The 17500-nt window shown below is 50.6% G+C and overlaps 2 protein-coding genes across 2 annotated transcripts in view; one reads left to right on the top strand and one right to left on the bottom strand.

The window, feature by feature from the left end:
* Nucleotides 1-9750, top strand: part of gas7b (growth arrest-specific 7b) — a 17483-nt gene extending 7733 nt beyond the window's left edge. The window contains exons 5-10 of the mRNA XM_079372625.1: nucleotides 2812-2890; nucleotides 4998-5126; nucleotides 5388-5511; nucleotides 6290-6369; nucleotides 6924-7022; nucleotides 7477-9750. Of these exons, the coding sequence (XP_079228751.1) occupies nucleotides 2812-2890; nucleotides 4998-5126; nucleotides 5388-5511; nucleotides 6290-6369; nucleotides 6924-7022; nucleotides 7477-7590 (625 nt within the window). The 3' untranslated portion in view covers nucleotides 7591-9750. The remainder of the gene's footprint in view (nucleotides 1-2811; nucleotides 2891-4997; nucleotides 5127-5387; nucleotides 5512-6289; nucleotides 6370-6923; nucleotides 7023-7476) is intronic.
* A 417-nt stretch (nucleotides 9751-10167) lies between these two features.
* LOC306842391 (myosin heavy chain, skeletal muscle) overlaps nucleotides 10168-17500 on the bottom strand; it is a 27944-nt gene continuing 20611 nt past the window's right edge. The window contains exons 8-23 of the mRNA XM_079372601.1: nucleotides 15558-15644; nucleotides 15019-15264; nucleotides 14806-14923; nucleotides 14587-14714; nucleotides 14314-14510; nucleotides 14095-14227; nucleotides 13785-14001; nucleotides 12806-12942; nucleotides 12624-12727; nucleotides 12207-12399; nucleotides 11934-12137; nucleotides 11728-11853; nucleotides 11485-11655; nucleotides 11146-11346; nucleotides 10930-11076; nucleotides 10168-10835 (exon numbers count right to left, since the gene is read on the bottom strand). Coding sequence (XP_079228727.1) covers nucleotides 10683-10835; nucleotides 10930-11076; nucleotides 11146-11346; nucleotides 11485-11655; nucleotides 11728-11853; nucleotides 11934-12137; nucleotides 12207-12399; nucleotides 12624-12727; nucleotides 12806-12942; nucleotides 13785-14001; nucleotides 14095-14227; nucleotides 14314-14510; nucleotides 14587-14714; nucleotides 14806-14923; nucleotides 15019-15264; nucleotides 15558-15644 — 2562 coding nt within the window. The 3' untranslated portion in view covers nucleotides 10168-10682. The remainder of the gene's footprint in view (nucleotides 10836-10929; nucleotides 11077-11145; nucleotides 11347-11484; nucleotides 11656-11727; nucleotides 11854-11933; nucleotides 12138-12206; nucleotides 12400-12623; nucleotides 12728-12805; nucleotides 12943-13784; nucleotides 14002-14094; nucleotides 14228-14313; nucleotides 14511-14586; nucleotides 14715-14805; nucleotides 14924-15018; nucleotides 15265-15557; nucleotides 15645-17500) is intronic.

Raw genomic sequence — 17500 nt, 5'->3', positions numbered from 1 at the left:
TTTCTCCCTCAGATACGGGGTTTGTTGACGAGGGATTTGATTGGAAGATTTCGTCTGTAGCTCACGTCTTGAAGGTAGACAACAATCTGTGCTCATAGATTTAAAGCAGCATGAAGAGACATCATGTTTGAGTTGTCTCTGGTCCCTCTGCTGTTCAGTCGGACTTTTTCAGGTTGTGCAAATCAACAGCCAATCACTACAGACTGTTGAATACCAGCACAAAGAGGTTGCAGGAACCAGGGAAACTCAAGTCCATGTGAACTCACTCGAAACATCTTTGACTGAAATTCTGCTTAAAGCTATGTATTAAAGGTCACATGACCTCCTCCTCTTCTTCAGGTGAAATCAGTGTCCTCGCTCCTCTTCATCATGTGTGTGAAGTGTGTTGTTGTAAATCCACTCTGATCCTGTATTTGATCATGTCTATAAACCCCTCTATTTCAGCCCTGCTCAGAACAGGCTGTTTCTGTGTCTGTAGCTTTAAATATGTAAATGAGCTGTGTCTGACCACGCCCCCTCTCTGGAAGGGCTCGGGTGTACTCGCTGCTTTCTGGCTCCATGTCCTATTGTTTACGGTGAGAAGGCAGACTCAGAGGGCAGAACAAACACCTAGCTGTGGGAGTGTCACCCACCTGGGGGAGGGGCTACTGCCCTTTGTGATGTCATGAAGGGAACATCTCCAAACAGCCTGTTTGAGCACACATTTTCTGAAAAGTGGAGCAGACAGAAGACGGAGAGGATGGACTTGTCTCATGATTGGGGGGTTTGTAGACAGACTGGAGACACATGTTGGAGTGTATATTTGATAATATGTGACCTTTAACCTCCGGGCGGTTCTTGTTTTGTCTGGCTGACTGTGGGGTCTAACACACCTGATAAGCGTTTCACACATGCAGCTCAAGCAGGCTGATGTAAGGGTTTGCTGAAATGAATAGAAGGTGAGGAAAAGTCAAAGTTTCCAGCAGATAAACCAAATGTGAAGAACGTGTAGCTCCAGCTCTCCCGCTGAGACTGAATGTAAATATGAACTCATCACAGACCCATGTGCACTCAGGCTGACCCATTTCTGTTGCCGTACATTTTCCGGCCTTAGACTTTCCTCTGACTATGTGAGGAATGTTTTGGCTGTCAGTCTGAGGGAATTCCTCACATGTCTTCTATTCAGAGCGGCGCTTTGAAGTGAGCGCGCTCCACCATGAAGACGACCTGGTGCCTGCGTGTGCGTCTGACCGCTCGCTGACGGTTTTACAGTCAGCAGCTGCAGCGCTCTCATCACGCAAACTCTTAGAAACCTCTGTCAGAGAAAGAATGGAAACGAGCTTTACATATGAAACATATGTTATATATGTATTTATATATATATATATGTTTGTCCAGCAGAGGGCGCTCTGACTCCACAGTTTACAATCCTCTCCGCACTGTCTGCAGCACATGAGTGCTGGTAACTTAACCCACAGAGAAAGACGTTTATTATGCATCTATCAGAGAGTAGCAGTTTTAAAGGACCAATCAGAGAGCTGCTCTCTTCCTCTGTGATCAGTCAGCCAATCAGAGAGCTGCTCTCTTCCTGTGTGATCATGAAGGAAACCTGCTGTGTTGAAGCTTCTCTGACAACAATGCAGCAGCCAGTATGTCCTCCTTCTAACTTTAGATTCTGCTCCTGAATGCTCTGGATCTGATTGGACCAGAGAAGGTAGGCGGGGCTTTGAAGGCCGTTTTGGACGCCCCTGGGTTTGCCAGATATGAGAGCAGTTATCAGGTGAACAGGTGTTGCAGCGATGGAAGCGGGCAGTGGAACTGCTTCAGATAGAAGTGATTGTACCCGAGCTAAAAAGCCTCTGCATGTTTCTAATAAGCTCCAGCAGCAGAAAGCTGCTCAAACTAGGATCAATGTTGGAGATGAAACATGGAGAGAGGTTAGAACGCAGAAAGCTTTACAGACCCATGCAGAGCTGGCTAAACACTGAAGCTACAGTGTCCACCACATGCAGAGCTGGCTAAACACTGAAGCTACAGTGTCCACCACATGCAGAGCTGGCTAAACACTGAAGCTACAGTGTCCACCACATGCAGAGCTGGCTAAACACTGAAGCTACAGTGTCCACCACATGCAGAGCTGGCTAAACACTGAAGCTACAGTGTCCACCACATGCAGAGCTGGCTAAACACTGAAGCTACAGTGTCCTCCACATGCAGAGCTGGCTAAACACTGAAGCTACAGTGTCCACCACATGCTGACCTGTGTGAGAGGAGGGGGGGAGACAGATCTCTGTGATGATTAGAGTTTAGGCTGCAGTACTCATTTTAAACACTAGGGGAGCTACAGACTGCTCCTTTAACAGAGAAGAGAAACAGAATAAACAGGACAACTTTATATGAATTAAATCCAACTAAGTGGATTATAATTGTTCTGATTCAGACAGAGAAAATATTTTCTTCACATAAACAGATTTGAGCTGTCGAGTGTTGACTCAGTAAATTGTTTCTGTATTTATTGTGGCTTTGATAAAGTTATTATTTTAAACCCAGCTGGGGGTTAATTCTTAGCGTGTGTATTAGCTGTCTTCTCTTTAAGAACCCCGCCTGCATGTTATGTCCTCCAGCTGTGTTTAAACTCTACCTTCGCTCGGCTCTGCAGATTTACTGTCACTGCTCCATCTGTGAACTTCTGCTGCTCAACTCCATCTGTGTGTGTGTGTGTGTGTGTGTGTGTTGCCCCCTCCTGCGTGTCTCTCAGTGAGCCTGTGTGTGTGTGTGTGTGTGTGGTCTCTTCCTGGTGTGACTTATTAAACTTCTTCTCCACTCTGGCAGGACTCTGGGGGAGGCCTGGGCTCAGCTGAAGAGGAGTCTGGCAGACGAGGCAGAGGTTCATCTAAAGTTCTCCTCTAAGGTAATCCGTCACGCCTGCAGGAGAGCCCAGCTCTTCATAACACACACGTGCATGATGAGCATGAGCACAAGCATGAGCAGAGCTTAGGCCACTGCTTTGCTGAATAAACAGGACGGTCTGAGAAAGGGACACGCTTCCTGAAGAAGCTGCACGCCGTCAGCTCACGGTGTGTGAGTCTTTGAGACATAAGACCAGAAGGGTTCCCAGGTCTTCAAACACTAACAGAGACATGCAGCATGTCTCATTTCGGTCAGGACGTTACATCGAGGCCGAACATCGTCGTCTTCTTTTACACCCTGAGATCTGCAGAGAGGAGGCGTGTGCTGTTCTTCCTTCAGGGTTACAGACTCATCACACCATGACACACAGACTCTTGGACGCTCGGTGTTTCCGTCCTCACCGTGTGCTCGGGCAGCATGTGTGACTCGCCAGGCAGACAGACTGTGTTCAGATGGGATCACACTGAAGGGTTTCCTGATGGCTCTGTGGGCTGCAGCACACACACACACACACACACACACACACACGTCTGCAGTGGTGATGATTTCCTGCACACGTGCACAGATGTGAGGTCCAGCTGTCAGAGCCGTAGATCTTTGGAGTGATCAGATAACAGATGGCAGACAGGAACTCACGGATACATATCACAAGACTTGATAAGATCCAAGGAGCTGAAAGGAGGGAGTGGAGCCGCTCCTCCTCCTCTAAAGGAGCCAGCTCAGGTGGTTCAGGTCTCTGATTAGGATCCTTCAGGATCCGGGGTAGACCCAGAGCTGATAAGGGATCATAGGGACCACCTCAGGATGCACCTCAGACGGCGGCTGCGGCTCCGTTGGTAGTGAAGCCTTGTTGTTCTCAGCTCAGTGTTCACACTGACTGAAGAGGCTCATATCGTTACGTAAAACAGATTACAGCCCTCGTCTGCTGCTGCGTCTGCCTTACGGGGGGGGGGGCGGAGCCACAGTCAGCCTTTAAAACAGGAGCTGTGTTCCTCCTGGGTTTGAAGAAGGGAAGCTGCTGAGGACAGAGATGTTTGTTTCAGCGCAGAGCGAGTCAGTGCAGAGGATCTGTGGTGGTTGATGATGACATCATGCTGAAAGCAGCTGCAGGAAATGAAGTTAATGATGGTTTTAAAGATAATTCAATCAGATAGAGAGACGAGGGATTAGAGAGATTTCCTGATTTTGATTGATTACTTTTTGATTACTGTATTATAAAAACTTTCATTTATTTCACGGCTTATTGCTGTGGAAAGAAGTCAGCACTTTATACACATGGCGAGTTTCAGAAGTCCTGCAGGCCTTTGGACAGTGAACACAACACGAGAACAGAGGTGACATTTAAAGTCATCCGCTCCACGTGATTCAGGATCCAACATGACGAGTATTTTGGTGAATAAAAACCCACCAACTGAAGTTTTCCAACTGAGCCATCATCCTTCCAGTTTTAAAACGAACCTGCGACAACATTTGGCTCCTTCAAAGTTTTTCTGAAATCACAAAATGTTTTCGTATTGAACGTCTTGTTAGCCATACGCCAGTGTTCAGCCCAACTATCAAGCAGCAACCGCCATACTGAAACATGAAGTCCATGCTGAAGTGTAACATCCTGCAGTACCTGGAGGGTCCACTAGAGGCTGGCTGCAGTACCTGGAGTGTCCACTAGAGGCTGGCTGCAGCAGCACAGGAAGTCACATACACACCCATTCAAACAGCCTGTTTTTACAGCAGACATGAACATGTTTACAGCCTGCTTCAAAAAACCAAATAGGTGTGATTAGCTCATGTCTCTTAGTGCATCAGTAACATTTGATCAGTCACCTGTTGCTGAAGCCGTCAGACACAACCAATCGATGCTCGGTTGTTGCTCAGCAATGGAGACGACTCAAAAATTTGATTGTGGTGCTTTATCTTGGTTCTGCTCGTCAGGTCTGATTGTGGTGCTTTATCTTGGTTCTGCTCGTCAGGTCTGATTGTGGTGTTTGATCTTGGTTCTGCTCGTCAGGTCTGATTGTGGTGTTTTATCTTGGTTCTGCTCGTCAGGTCTGATTGTGGTGTTTGATCTTGGTTCTGCTCGTCAGGTCTGATTGTGGTGTTTTTTTGATCAGCTGCAGAGCGAGGTGGAGAAACCTTTCCTGACCTTCAGAGAGAACTTCAAGAAGGACATGAAGAGGTTCGACCATCACATCGCCGACCTGCGGAAACAGCTGGTCGGACGCTACGCGTCGGTGGAGAAGGTACACATATAAACACACACACACACACACACACACACACACACGCACATAAACACACACACACACATACACACACACACACACACACACACACACACACACACACATAAACACACACACTTCATCCCATGCTCCAGTGTTCACTAATGTTGAACCCTCCAGACCTGCTGCTTCGTCTTATTAAAGACGGCGCCACGCTGACGTCTAACGTGTCGTCCCTCTCTCTCGCTCTCTCTCTCGCTCGCTCGCTCGCTCGCTCAGGCCCGGAAAGCTCTGGCCGACCGGCAGAAAGAGCTGGAGCTGAAGACGCAGCAGCAGGAGATCAAACTCAGCAGCAAGATCGAAGAAGACATCAAGAAGGCCCGCAGGAAGTCCACGCAGGCAGGTCAGAGCCGGGGTCAGGGGTCAGGGGTCAGGGGTCAAACTGAAGGGTCAGTGTGGGGACGTTTGAAATACTAAACCTGAGTCCTTTCTGCAAAGATGCTTTTATTTTGAAATACAGTCAGGGCCAGTTTTGTGAGGTCATCAGTTCATCATTAGACAGTGAAAACACAAACAAGTGTGTGTGTGTGTGTGTGTGTGTGTGTGTGTGTGTGTGTGTGTGTGTATGCAGAGGAGGGTCGACCTGAGGTGAGGGGGGGGGGGGGGGGGGGCTCACAGTAAACAGATGTAAACTCTCCGTCTCTGTGTGATGTCATCAGTCATCCAGGCACGACCGCACACTGTCACACACACTTACGATTTCACACACACACACACACACACACACACACACACACCTCCTCTGTGCTGCTTATGTAAGCAGGCAACAAACAGCAGCCGTTGTTGACAGTGTCTGTGTGTCAGTGATGAAGAGCGAGGAAGAGGAGGAGGATGACAAACGCCACCTGGCGTCGGTCTGCTCATGGCGAGGAATCATTTGATGCACGGACAGACTTCCTGTTTGAGCTGCAGGCACCCGTCTGTATCTCTGCTCTGATTCGTTCACTGAAGACGAGTCCAAATAAAAGTTTGAAACAGGAAGGAGCCCAGAGAGTAACCAGTGCTGATCCGCCGCTCTGTGGGCTTTTATCTCCCCCTGGTGGACAGATTGTGCACTGCTCCTCTGGCTGTGTAGAGAGGGTTTACGTTTGAGTGATCCGTCTGTGATTTGTCTCCACCAGGAGACGACCTGATGCGATGTGTCGACCTCTATAATCAGACTCAGTCCAAGTGGTTCGAGGAGATGGTCACCACCAGTCTGGTAAGACAGCAGTCATTCACACACTACAGCACTCTGCTAGCTGATGAATGCAACCATGCTTTTATTTTGAAATGTGCGTGCGGTTCTTCTGGACTGTGATGAAGGAGTTTGAGGGCTGCAGAGACTTCTGTCCCTCTTTTGTCCTCTCTCTCTCTCCGGTGGTCGAAGGACGAGCTTCATGCTCTCCACGCCTCGACCCCTGTCTCCTGATTCTCAGAGAAGCTTTTTAAAATTGTTCGAGCTGTCTAATTATTTTAAACAATTTTAAATCACATTGCACTTTTAATCACGTGTTTGAAATTCATTTTTTATCCCATTTTAAAAATTCTTCTGCTTTTATTTTGAATGTTTGTTCTCTAAACTGAGAGTCCTGCTCTATGACTACAGAGAGACACTGAGGACCATCTACGGGAGCCTGAAGGGACAAAATAAAGAAGAGATTCTTTGATGTTTTAGTGCTGCGTCATGCTGAGTGTTTCATGTTGTGCAGACGTCCTGGTGGACACACGTGGTCGTGTGGCGTGTTCACAGTGTGTGTGCTCTCTGCTCGCCAGGAGCTGGAGCGTCTGGAGGTGGAGCGGGTGGAGATGATCAGACAGCATCTGTGTCAGTACACGACCCTGAGGCACGAGACGGACATGTTCAACCAGAGTGTGAGTGTGTGGGACTGTCCCTGTCCTCAGGACAGCAGAGACAGGAACCCAGCCTGAATGCTAAACCTGACAGCTGATGATTCTTAGTTGTGTAACAGGAAGTAGCAAACATGGAAGTCCTTCAGGACTCTGTAATAACTTCATGCTGTTATCTGGACCTGTAGATAAGTAAGACTTTCCTCCCACAGTCCAAACACACAACAAACTGTCCGAGCAGTTTAGGTCATGTTTACTGAGGGAATGAATCAGCTGAGACCTTTGACGCCCCCTGCTGGTCATAGAAGGAATGCAGAGTTCAGATTCAGCAGGAGACGAAGCTTCTGTCTGTTGTATTCTAAAACATCCACTGAACTCAAGCTCCACATTTCCTGCTTTGCCCAGCAGAGGGAGCCAAAGAGTCACGGTACAGCCTCTCTATGTGTCACCTGTTGATCGCTGTTCTTTGTCCGTCCAGACGATGGAGCCGGTGGACCAGCTGCTGCAGTGTGTGGACCCGGCCAAGGACAGGGAGCTGTGGGTGAAGGAGAATAAGACGGGAGAGATCAGACCGGTGGACATTGAGATCTGACCTGACCCAGAGGACAGATGAGGACATGAAACCTGAGCTGGGCCCTAAACCCCGCCCCCGATGACTCACCTGTGACACCGTATAGACTGCTGGAGGAGGAGTCAGCGCTCGCTGCAGCCTGCTGACGATGACGCTCGGGGTCATATCGGTGAAAGTGATGGATGCAGATGTCAGGTTCCTGCTATGCACGCTGATGACATCACAGGAGAAGCATGAGTGTGAATAATGAGGAACGTTTTAACATCTGTACATGTGGAACTGCTTCATGTGATGCAGCGCTGTGTGTGTGTGTGTGTGTGTGTGTGTGTGTGTGTGTGTGTGTGTGTGTGCGCGCTTCGCTCTGTGAGGTCACAAGAATGGTCTAACAGAAGCTGCTGAGCGAAATGCATCCTGACCCTGACCCGTGAGGATTCAACTAAAGTATTTGAATACTAATCAGTTCAGGTGTTGATTGTTTGCCAAGCCCCGCCCCCTTTAAGTGTCAGGTGTATTGGTCTTTTGACGAACCTTCTGTGCAGAGTCACCCACTGTAGCTGATGGTCATGTTGGAGGGGCGGGATTCTCTTTGGATCTGGTTGTGTTTCTTCTTCACCAACGAACAAATCTGCAGCTCCAGACGTCTCATGCTCCTACTTCCTGTTGTTTCTACTTCCTGTTGTTTCTGCTTCCTGTTGTTCCTACTTCCTGTTGTTTCTGCTTCCTGTTGTTCCTACTTCCTGTTGTTCCTGCTTCCTGTTGTTTCTGCTTCCTGTTGTTTCTGCTTCCTGTTGTTCCTGCTTCCTGTTGTTTCTGCATCCTGTTGTTCCTGCTTCCTGTTGTTTCTGCTTCCTGTTGTTCCTGCTTCCTGTTGTTCCTGCTTCCTGTTGTTCCTGCATCCTGTTGTTCCTGCTTCCTGTTGTTTCTGCTTCCTGTTGTTCCTGCTTCCTGTTGTTCCTGCTTCCTGTTGTTCCTGCATCCTGTTGTTCCTGCTTCCTGTTGTTTCTGCTTCCTGTTGTTCCTGCTTCCTGTTGTTCCTGCTTCCTGTTGTTCCTGCTTCAAAGAGCAGCTGATTGCACTTTACACCCAAACTGGTTGAAAAGAAAAATACTGTAAATGACTGTTCATATGAAAAGTCTTCTAAAGAGTAAAGAGCTGTAACACGTTTTATTACTGAGGACAGTTTGAACTGTTCACAGGTGTAAATAAATATATGCAATGTGTGATCAAAGAAAGGAGAGACAGAAATGTATTCAAGCTTTACCGTAAAACTTATTTTAAAAGCACCCAGCTGTAAATGACTCCTCCTTTATTTGGGACAGGTGACTTTAAAGGTCACATGACCTCCTCCTCTTCTTCAGGTGAAATCAGTGTCCTTGCTTCTCTTCATCATGTGTGTGAAGTGTGTTGTTGTAAATCCACTCTGATCCTGTATCTGATCATGTCTATAAACCCCTCTATTTCAGCCCTGCTCAGAACAGGCTGTTTCTGTGTCTGTAGCTTTAAATATGTAAATGAGCTGTGTCTGACCACGCCCCCTCTCTGGAAGGGCTCGGGTGTACTCGCTGCTTTCTGGCTCCATGTCCTATTGTTTACGGTGAGAAGGCAGACTCAGAGGGCAGAACAAACACCTAGCTGTGGGAGTGTCACCCACCTGGGGGAGGGGCTACTGCCCTTTGTGATGTCATGAAGGGAACATCTCCAAACGGCCTGTTTGAGCACACATTTTCTGAACAGTGGAGCAGGCAGAAGACGGAGAGGATGGACTTCTCTCATCGTTGGGGGGTTTGGAGACAGACATGTTAGAGGAACATGGAGAAGAGGAGTTTACAGAACATGTGACCTTTAAAGCTGTAAATTGATAAAAGATATACTTAGATGTCCTGCACACATGGAAGCTTCTAGTTCATGTTTCTTCTTTGTGTGGAGCGGCTCTTTATGGAAGCCTGTTTCCTCCTTTCTCATAAATAAGAGACGTTTCATCATAATGAGATGTTAAGTCATAATTATGAGAAAGTAATGCTTATCAATGCCAACTGGTGTAAACGGGCTTCCATAGTTCTTTCTCCTTGTTTTAAAAACAAACAGTGAACACATGGAGGCCTTTAGACGAACACAGGCGAGAAAAGACGTTTTATGGTAAATGTTTGTGATTGTATGTTAGCGTGCTGCAGCCTGGAGAAGCTCACGAGCTGAGACGTGTTCTGTACATTAACAGCTGAATGAAGGTTGACCTTTTGTCTTTAATAAAAACAAATCACACCTCACATCCTCACATCTTTTTTTTTTTACATGTTGCATATTTAGAGGGAGAATGTGACTTTTTGATCCAGTAGATGGCGTCCTTGAGCACCACAGGAAACCAAAACCAACTGCTGTTAGGCCACGCCCCCTTCGTACTGAAGCCTCCGCTCTCAGTCGCAACGATAAAAACGTTGCATTAATTAAACTGGGATACGTCATCAGCTCGTCTGTGAACACGGTCGTCATGACGACGGGGTGTGGAGCAGCAGTGTGAACCAGCTTGTGTTATAGTTTGGATTGAGAGCCCCCTGGTGGTGGAGTTTAAATACTGTACCTTTAAATGATCAGAGACGTGACAACCATAAGAAAGTTTATTAGCAAAGAAAAAAAAAAAACATTTTAACATTCAACATCACTGATTGGTCCAGACGCCTGGTTACACGTTTACACAGAAAATAAAGAGGTGGTTAAAAGTTCACACTGATACACTTTGAATAATTGAATGTGAGACACACCTGCCTTTTCTATTATCATTGACCTTTAATAACCTTTAATAACCTGATGAGCGGCTGCACTTTGTATCATAGAAATCATTGATTATAAGACATTTATAAATCGTCAGCTCATCAGGTGTGTTCACAGATCTCTGCAGACTCACGCTGTCGCTGTAAACACTTTGATTTGAATCAGTCACACAAACATCACATTAGACAAAGACACATGAACTGAACCCTATCAGGCCTCTCTGACTGCTCTACACGCGTGTGTGTGCTCGTCATCAGAAGGTAAAGGTGTGTGTGAACACTTCCTGCAGACATACATACGTCTGTTAGTGACCTGAATGACGCGCTCGCTCGTTTCCTTCCTCCACATTAATCCACCATCAGCTTCTTCAGCGAGTTGAGATAGGCGGGGATGAGCGAGCTGACCGACTCCTCGTCGTCGTTCAGGATCTTCTCTCCTCGGCCCTCGGAGCCCACCGAGCTGGGTGACCTGACCAGGCCGGGGTACGGCGTGCTGCAGCCCTGGAGGAGGAGGAGTCAACCACACACACACACACGGGCTTCAGTCACCCCGACCCCTGAAGCTGAATGATAGCAGATAAAGAGAGCGTCTTACAGAGGAGTATCCTTTGCCGAAGCTGCCTCTGTTCTTGGTCCTGATCTTGGTGAGTGCTGACTCAGCGATGTCGGCGCGCTCCTCGGCGTCGTCCAGCTCGTTAACCGTCTTCCTGTACTTGGCCAGGTTCATGTTAGCTTGTTCCTCCTGCAACAGAAAGAGAGTGTAACGAGCTGTGTTCTACACGGGCTGTGATGAAGGTGAGCGGAGACGTACGGCCTCCTCCACTTGTCTCTTGTAGGCCTTCATCTTGCTCTGCAGACGCTCCACCAGCTCCTGCATCCTCAGCTGGTTCTTCTGGTCCTCCTCAGACTGGAACAGCAGCTCCTTCAGCCGCCGCTCGTTCTTACGCAGCGTCTTCACCGTCTCAGCGTGTCGCTTCTGCTCAGAGTCCAGCTCCAGCTCCAGCTCCTTGACCTGCAGCGACACGGTGACACACACACACACACACACACACACACACACACACACACACACACACACACACACACACACTCTTAGAGGTGTGTCTTTAAAGTGCGTTGAGCTTTCAGGGCCTGCTCCTGGTCTCAGTACCTTCCCCTCCAGTTTCTGGATGATCTTCTTCCCTCCTTTCAGAGCCGTCTGCTCCGCCTCGTCCAGACGGCCGCACATGTCTTTGATCTGAGCTTCCAGACCTTTCTTCCCCCTCTCCAGGTGGAGCGCGTGCTCCTGCTCCAGACGCAGCTCCTCCCCCACCCTCGCCAACTGAAAGAGACAACGTCCAGGTGAAACCCTGACTTCCTGTTAAGCCCTGCTGCTGTCATGTCTCCGCTCTACCTCACACACGGCCTTCTTGCTCCTGTCTGTGGATCCTCTCAGCTCTGCCTGCAGCTCCTCGTGCTCCTGCTGCAGAGTCTGCAGATCCACCTCCAGCTTCCTCCTGCCGCTCAGGGCACACTGCAGCTGAAACACACACACACACACACGGGGAGTCAGGTCATGGGTCAGGCTCTGAAGTGAAGCCTGAGCAGTCCTGGTCTCACCTGGTTGTTGAGGTCGCTGTACTTGTCGTTCGCCTCCTGAAGCTCCGCCTCCAATCCTTTTCTCGCCCTCTCTGCACTTTCCAGCGCTGCTCGAGTCTCCTCCCCCTCGCTGAGCAGCAGGCCGCAGCGTCGCTCGACGGCTGCCTGCTCCTCCCTGTGCTCCTCATGGCTCCGCACCTCCTCCTCCAGCTGAGCCTGCAGCTCCTGAGACAGGGGGGACAGTGTGAGTAGGACGCAGACCACAGAGACGCCGTGTGTCTGTCTCCATCAGACCTTGATCTGCTGCTGCGTCTTCTTGCTGCTCTTGCTGAGCTCTGCGTTGTTCTTGGTCAGCAGGTCGACCTGCAGCTCCAGCTCGCTCATGTCAGACTCCAGCTTCTTCTTCAGCTTCAGGCCCTCCGCTCGGCCCCTCAGCTCCACGTCCAGACTGGCCTGCAGGGACTCCAGCGCCCTCTGGTGGCTTTTCCTGACACAGGAGGAGAAGACAGCATAAGTACGTCACAATGTGCATACGGACCTGCAGAGTGAGGAAAGCAGGGATCTGAGACACCTACCTCCAGGAGACAGAGGACTGTGAAGAGACGAAGGGACAGGAAGGACAGGATGAATAATCAGAGTGAAGAAGGAGCAGGGGGAAGGACAGGAGCATGTGGAGAGTGAGACAGAAGCTGTGGGAGGAGTCAGATGTACCTGGCAGCTTCAGCCTCCTCCTCCTTCTCTTGAAGTCTGCGCTCCAGATCTCCTTTAGCCTGAGACAGCTCCAGCTGCAGCCTCAGCACCTTGGTTTCCTCCACCTGCGGAGCGAGGAGACGGTGGGCCGGTTACATTTCATTCACTGCTGGAGGTGCACGTCGCCGAGATGATGTCTGTACCTCCAGAGCCGCCTCGGACTCCTCCAGCGAGGCCTGCAGCTCCTCTTTCTCCATCTCAATCTTCTTCTTGGCTTTCTGGAGCTCGTGCACGCTCTTCCCTCCGTCTGAGAGCTGCTCAGTCAGGTCGCTGATCTCCTCTGTCCGACAGAGACAAGCACAGGCTCAGAGGGACACACGCTGTGACAGAGTGATGCTAAGCTAAGTCTGCTAACACCTTTAAAGAAGAAACATTTTCCTTCCTTTGTCTCCGAGACGAACTGTCTGAAAACATTTCATCACCTCGCTGCACATCGTGACGCCATCATCACTTCAGAGTGAGCTGACCTCACCTGGAGCCAGTGGGAGGGGCTTAGACTGTCTGCACGCCACCTCTACCATCTCTACAGACTGTCTGCACGCCACCTCTACCATCTCTACAGACTGTCTGCACGCCACCTCTACCATCTCTACAGACTGTCTGCACGCCACCTCTACCACCTCTACAGACTGTCTGCACGCCATCTCTACAGACTGTCTGCACGCCACCTCTACCGTCTCTACAGACTGTCTGCACGCCATCTCTACCGTCTCTACAGACTGTCTGCACGCCACCTCTACCGTCTCTACAGACTGTCTGCACGCCATCTCTACAGACTGTCTGCACGCCACCTCTACCGTCTCTACAGACTGTCTGCACGCCACCTCTACAGACTGTCTGCACGCCACCTCTACCGTCTCTACAGACTGTCTGCACGCCACCTCTACAGACTGTCTGCACGCCACCTCTACAGACTGTCTGCACGCCACCTCTACAGACTGTCTGCACGCCACCTCTACAGACTGTCTGCACGCCACCTCTACAGACTGTCTGCACGCCACCTCTACAGACTGTCTGCACGCCACCTCTACAGACTGTCTGCACGCCACCTCTACAGACTGTCTGCACGCCACCTCTACAGACTGTCTGCACGCCACCTCTACTCCACGCCGCGTCTCGTACCCTGGTAGACCTTGTTCTCCCTGCGCAGCGCCTCCATCTGCTCCAGAGACTCCTCGTGAGCCGTCTTGAGTTTGAAGAGTTCTCCTGCGTGCTGCCTGCTCTCCTTCTGACAGCCCTCCACCTCGCCCACCAGCTCCTCACACTTCTGCTTCCAGTCGGCCAGCTGCTTCTCCAGGACGCGCTGCTTCTTATCCAGAGCCTGACCGCAGCTGCTGGCCTGGGACAGAGCACACACACACACACACACTCTGCTCACAGCGTGCACTGACATGCTGTTATTAACAGTCAGCAGGACGTTCTGCAGCTCTACCTTCTCCAGATCTATGCACAGCTCCTCCACCTCCCCCTGCAGCCTCTGTTTGGTCTTCTCCAGCGACGAACATTTAGCCTGAGTGGCCTCCACCGCCTCCTCGGCCTCCTGCAGCCGGGCCGCCAGCTTCTTCCTGTGACACACACACACACACACGGTTCAGACGGATGAGAAACACCTGAGAGCGTCACATGGAAGTGTCTGAGCGTGTCTTCATACTTGGTGTCCTCCAGCTCGTCGCTGTGCTGGATGCAGTCGGACTCGTGTTTGCTCCTCCACAGCGTCACCTCGCTGTTCAGTTTGGAGACGAGTCGCTGCAGCTCCTGTTTGCTCTCCTGCTCCTCCTCCAGCTGCTCCTTCAGCACCTCGCTCTCCTGACGCAGCGAGCTCAGACTGCTGCTCACTCCCTGCTTACACTGACAAACACAAAGAGGCGTGTGTGAGAGGACAGCTTCTCCTGCTGGTGACGGAGGCGCAGGAACACACGCTGACCTTGCTCTCCTCTTCCAGCTGCTTCTTCAGATCCTCCAGCTGGTTCTGCAGCTGAGTTCTGCAGCGGCTCAGCTGACTGGCTCGGCTCTCCGCCTCCTCCATCTGTCGACTCACGTCTGCGTTCTCAGCTGATGGGAAACACAGAGACAGAACACACACGCTGAGTCTGCAGCTCATCAGGAGACTGAACTGTGATCAGTGTGACTTCCTGCACGTCACCTGTGAGCCGGTTTTTAGCCACACTGAGCTCAGTGAGCGCCCTCTGCAGGTCGTCTCCTCTCCTGTGTGCGTCTGACAGCATCTCCTCCATCTTCTTCACCTGAGAGTCTGAGGACGTCTGCAGCGCGCACACACACACACACACACACACACACACACAGTTACAGTCTGACTTATTAAAATGAATGGTATCAATCAGTGACACCAGCAGACCTTTGCTTTCTGCAGACTGTCCAGAGAGGCGGACAGCTCGTCCACCTCCATCCTCAGGTTCTGTTTCTCCTTCTCCAGCTTGGCTCGGACCCTCTGCAGACCCTCGCACTGCTCGCTCAGCTCCGACATGGCGTCTGCGTGGCGTTTCCTCAGAGTCAAGGCGAGAGCCTCGGACTGCAGCGACGTCTCCTCCAGGTCTCGTCTCAGGCGCTGCACTTCAGCCTCTCGCTTCTTGTTCACCTCCACCTGCTCATCACACACACGCTGAAGGTTCACACCTGGATGTACGGCTGCCATTCACCATGAGCTAGCTGCCTATTAGCATACTGTCTGCTGATTGGTCGCTATGAAAAGCATCAACAGCTCCTTATTCTAGCTGACCAGAGTCTTTAGCTAACAGGTCCTAATAACTAAGTCCTAATGTGTGTGTGTGTGTGTGTGTGTGTGTGTGTGTGTGCGTGCATGCGTGTGTGTGTGTGTGTGTGTGTGTGTGCGTGCGTGCATGCGTGTGTGTGTGTGCATGTGTGCGTGCGGTTGACCTGAGAGGCGGTGACTCCTCCCACTTCCTCCAGCCGGTCTGTGAGGTCGTCCAGCTCTCTGGTCAGATCAGCTCTCTGCTTCTCGACCTGACAGAGAACCAAAGGAGTCAATGATTCATCTTTTCTGTCCTGGAGTCAGGTGAGGAGTCAGGTGAGGAGTCAGGTGAGGAGTCAGGTGAGGAGTCAGGTGAGGAGACAGGTGAGGAGTCAGGTGAGGAGACAGGTGAGGAGTCAGGTGAGGAGTCAGGTGAGGAGACAGGTGAGGAGTCAGGTGAGGAGTCAGGTGAGGAGACAGGTGAGGAGACAGGTGAGGAGTCAGGTGAGGAGTCAGGTGAGGAGTCAGGTGAGGAGACAGGTGAGGAGTCAGGTGAGGAGTCAGGTGAGGAGTCAGGTGAGGAGTCAGGTGAGGAGTCAGGTGAGGAGTCAGGTGAGGAGTCAGGTGAGGAGACAGGTGAGGAGTCAGGTGAGGAGTCAGGTGAGGAGTCAGGTGAGGAGTCAGGTGAGGAGTCAGGTGAGGAGACAGGTGAGGAGTCAGGTGAGGAGACAGGTGAGGAGTCAGGTGAGGAGTCAGGTGAGGAGTCAGGTGAGGAGTCAGGTGAGGAGACAGGTGAGGAGTCAGGTGAGGAGACAGGTGAGGAGTCAGGTGAGGAGTCAGGTGAGGAGACAGGTGAGGAGTCAGGTGAGGAGACAGGTGAGGAGTCAGGTGAGGAGTCAGGTGAGGAGACAGGTGAGGAGTCAGGTGAGGAGACAGGTGAGGAGTCAGGTGAGGAGTCAGGTGAGGAGTCAGGTGAGGTCTCTCCTGATTCACAGTCTGATATTTAATGATGAAGACATCGACGAACAGTTCAGACTTCTGCCACCAGGGGCGCTCTGCAGGGGTTTAAGATGCTGCAGGGAGGTTTCTGCCTCCAGCTGTGGGCTGATAGGACGAGGAGGCGCTGTGTGATTATGTGTGTGTGTGTGTGTGTGTGTGTGTGTGAGAGGCTGAGCAGGAGTTGACCTCTGACCTTTAGCCCAAACAGCAGCAGGGGGTCTCTGTGACTGACAGCAGACACGGGGTCAGAGGTCAGATAGAAGCTGGTAACCAATCAAAGAGGAGCACACAAAGGTCAACTGCTGTCACATGATCTGTGACCTGAGCCAGTCAGTGTTCACAGGTGGGACAGAGACGAGGACAAACGTGTCCTTCAAAGATCTGAAGTGAAGTAGGAACAACAAGAACACAAACAAATAAACTCGACGAGTTTTTTGATCGTTACACATTTAGACTTTTCTCTTCACATCGTCTGTTCAGGGCGCTGACTCCGCCCCTTGTTACGCTGACTCCGCCCCTTGTTACACTGACTCCGCCCCTTGTTACACAACCTGCATCAGTTTACAAGAAGACTCCCGCTGACGAGGTTCAGAGAAGTTTCTGGATTTAGATCTAATCTGAATCACATACACTGCCCCCTAGCAGCTTGGTGGTGAACTGCACAGCAACGCGTACGAATGCTCAACGACGGCGCCGGGTCAACGCTGTCGGCACGCCGTCGAGGCGATGCAGAAGTACCAACTTTACTGAGATAAAAAAAAGACTGAGGTCACATCATCTGAAGGTCTGTTTGTCTCCAAACTCAAATAAACATGATGAAGAAATGAATGTCACATCACATCACATCAGCAGATCTCAGATCAGTTAGTGTGTGTGTGTGTGTGTGTGTGTGTGTGTGTGTGTGTGTGTGTGTGTGTGTGTGTGTGTGTGTGTGTGTGTGTGTGTGTGTGATGGGGTAAAGGAGAAAGTGGAGCCGACTCAGACTGAGAGGAACTCAGACAGACGAGCTAGAGTTTCTGAAAGTGTGTGTGTGTGTGTGTGTGTGTGTGTGTGTGTGTTTCAGGGTTGCTCCAGGTCTCTGTAGTCCCAGCAGCTCATTCTCACACACACACGCACACACACTCGCACA

The sequence above is a fragment of the Symphodus melops genome (assembly GCF_947650265.1).
Source record: "Symphodus melops genome assembly, chromosome: 21".
In the NCBI taxonomy this organism is placed as follows: domain Eukaryota; kingdom Metazoa; phylum Chordata; class Actinopteri; order Labriformes; family Labridae; genus Symphodus; species Symphodus melops.
Note: the sequence above shows the minus strand (reverse complement) of the source record. Positions and strands in the feature narration are given on the sequence as shown.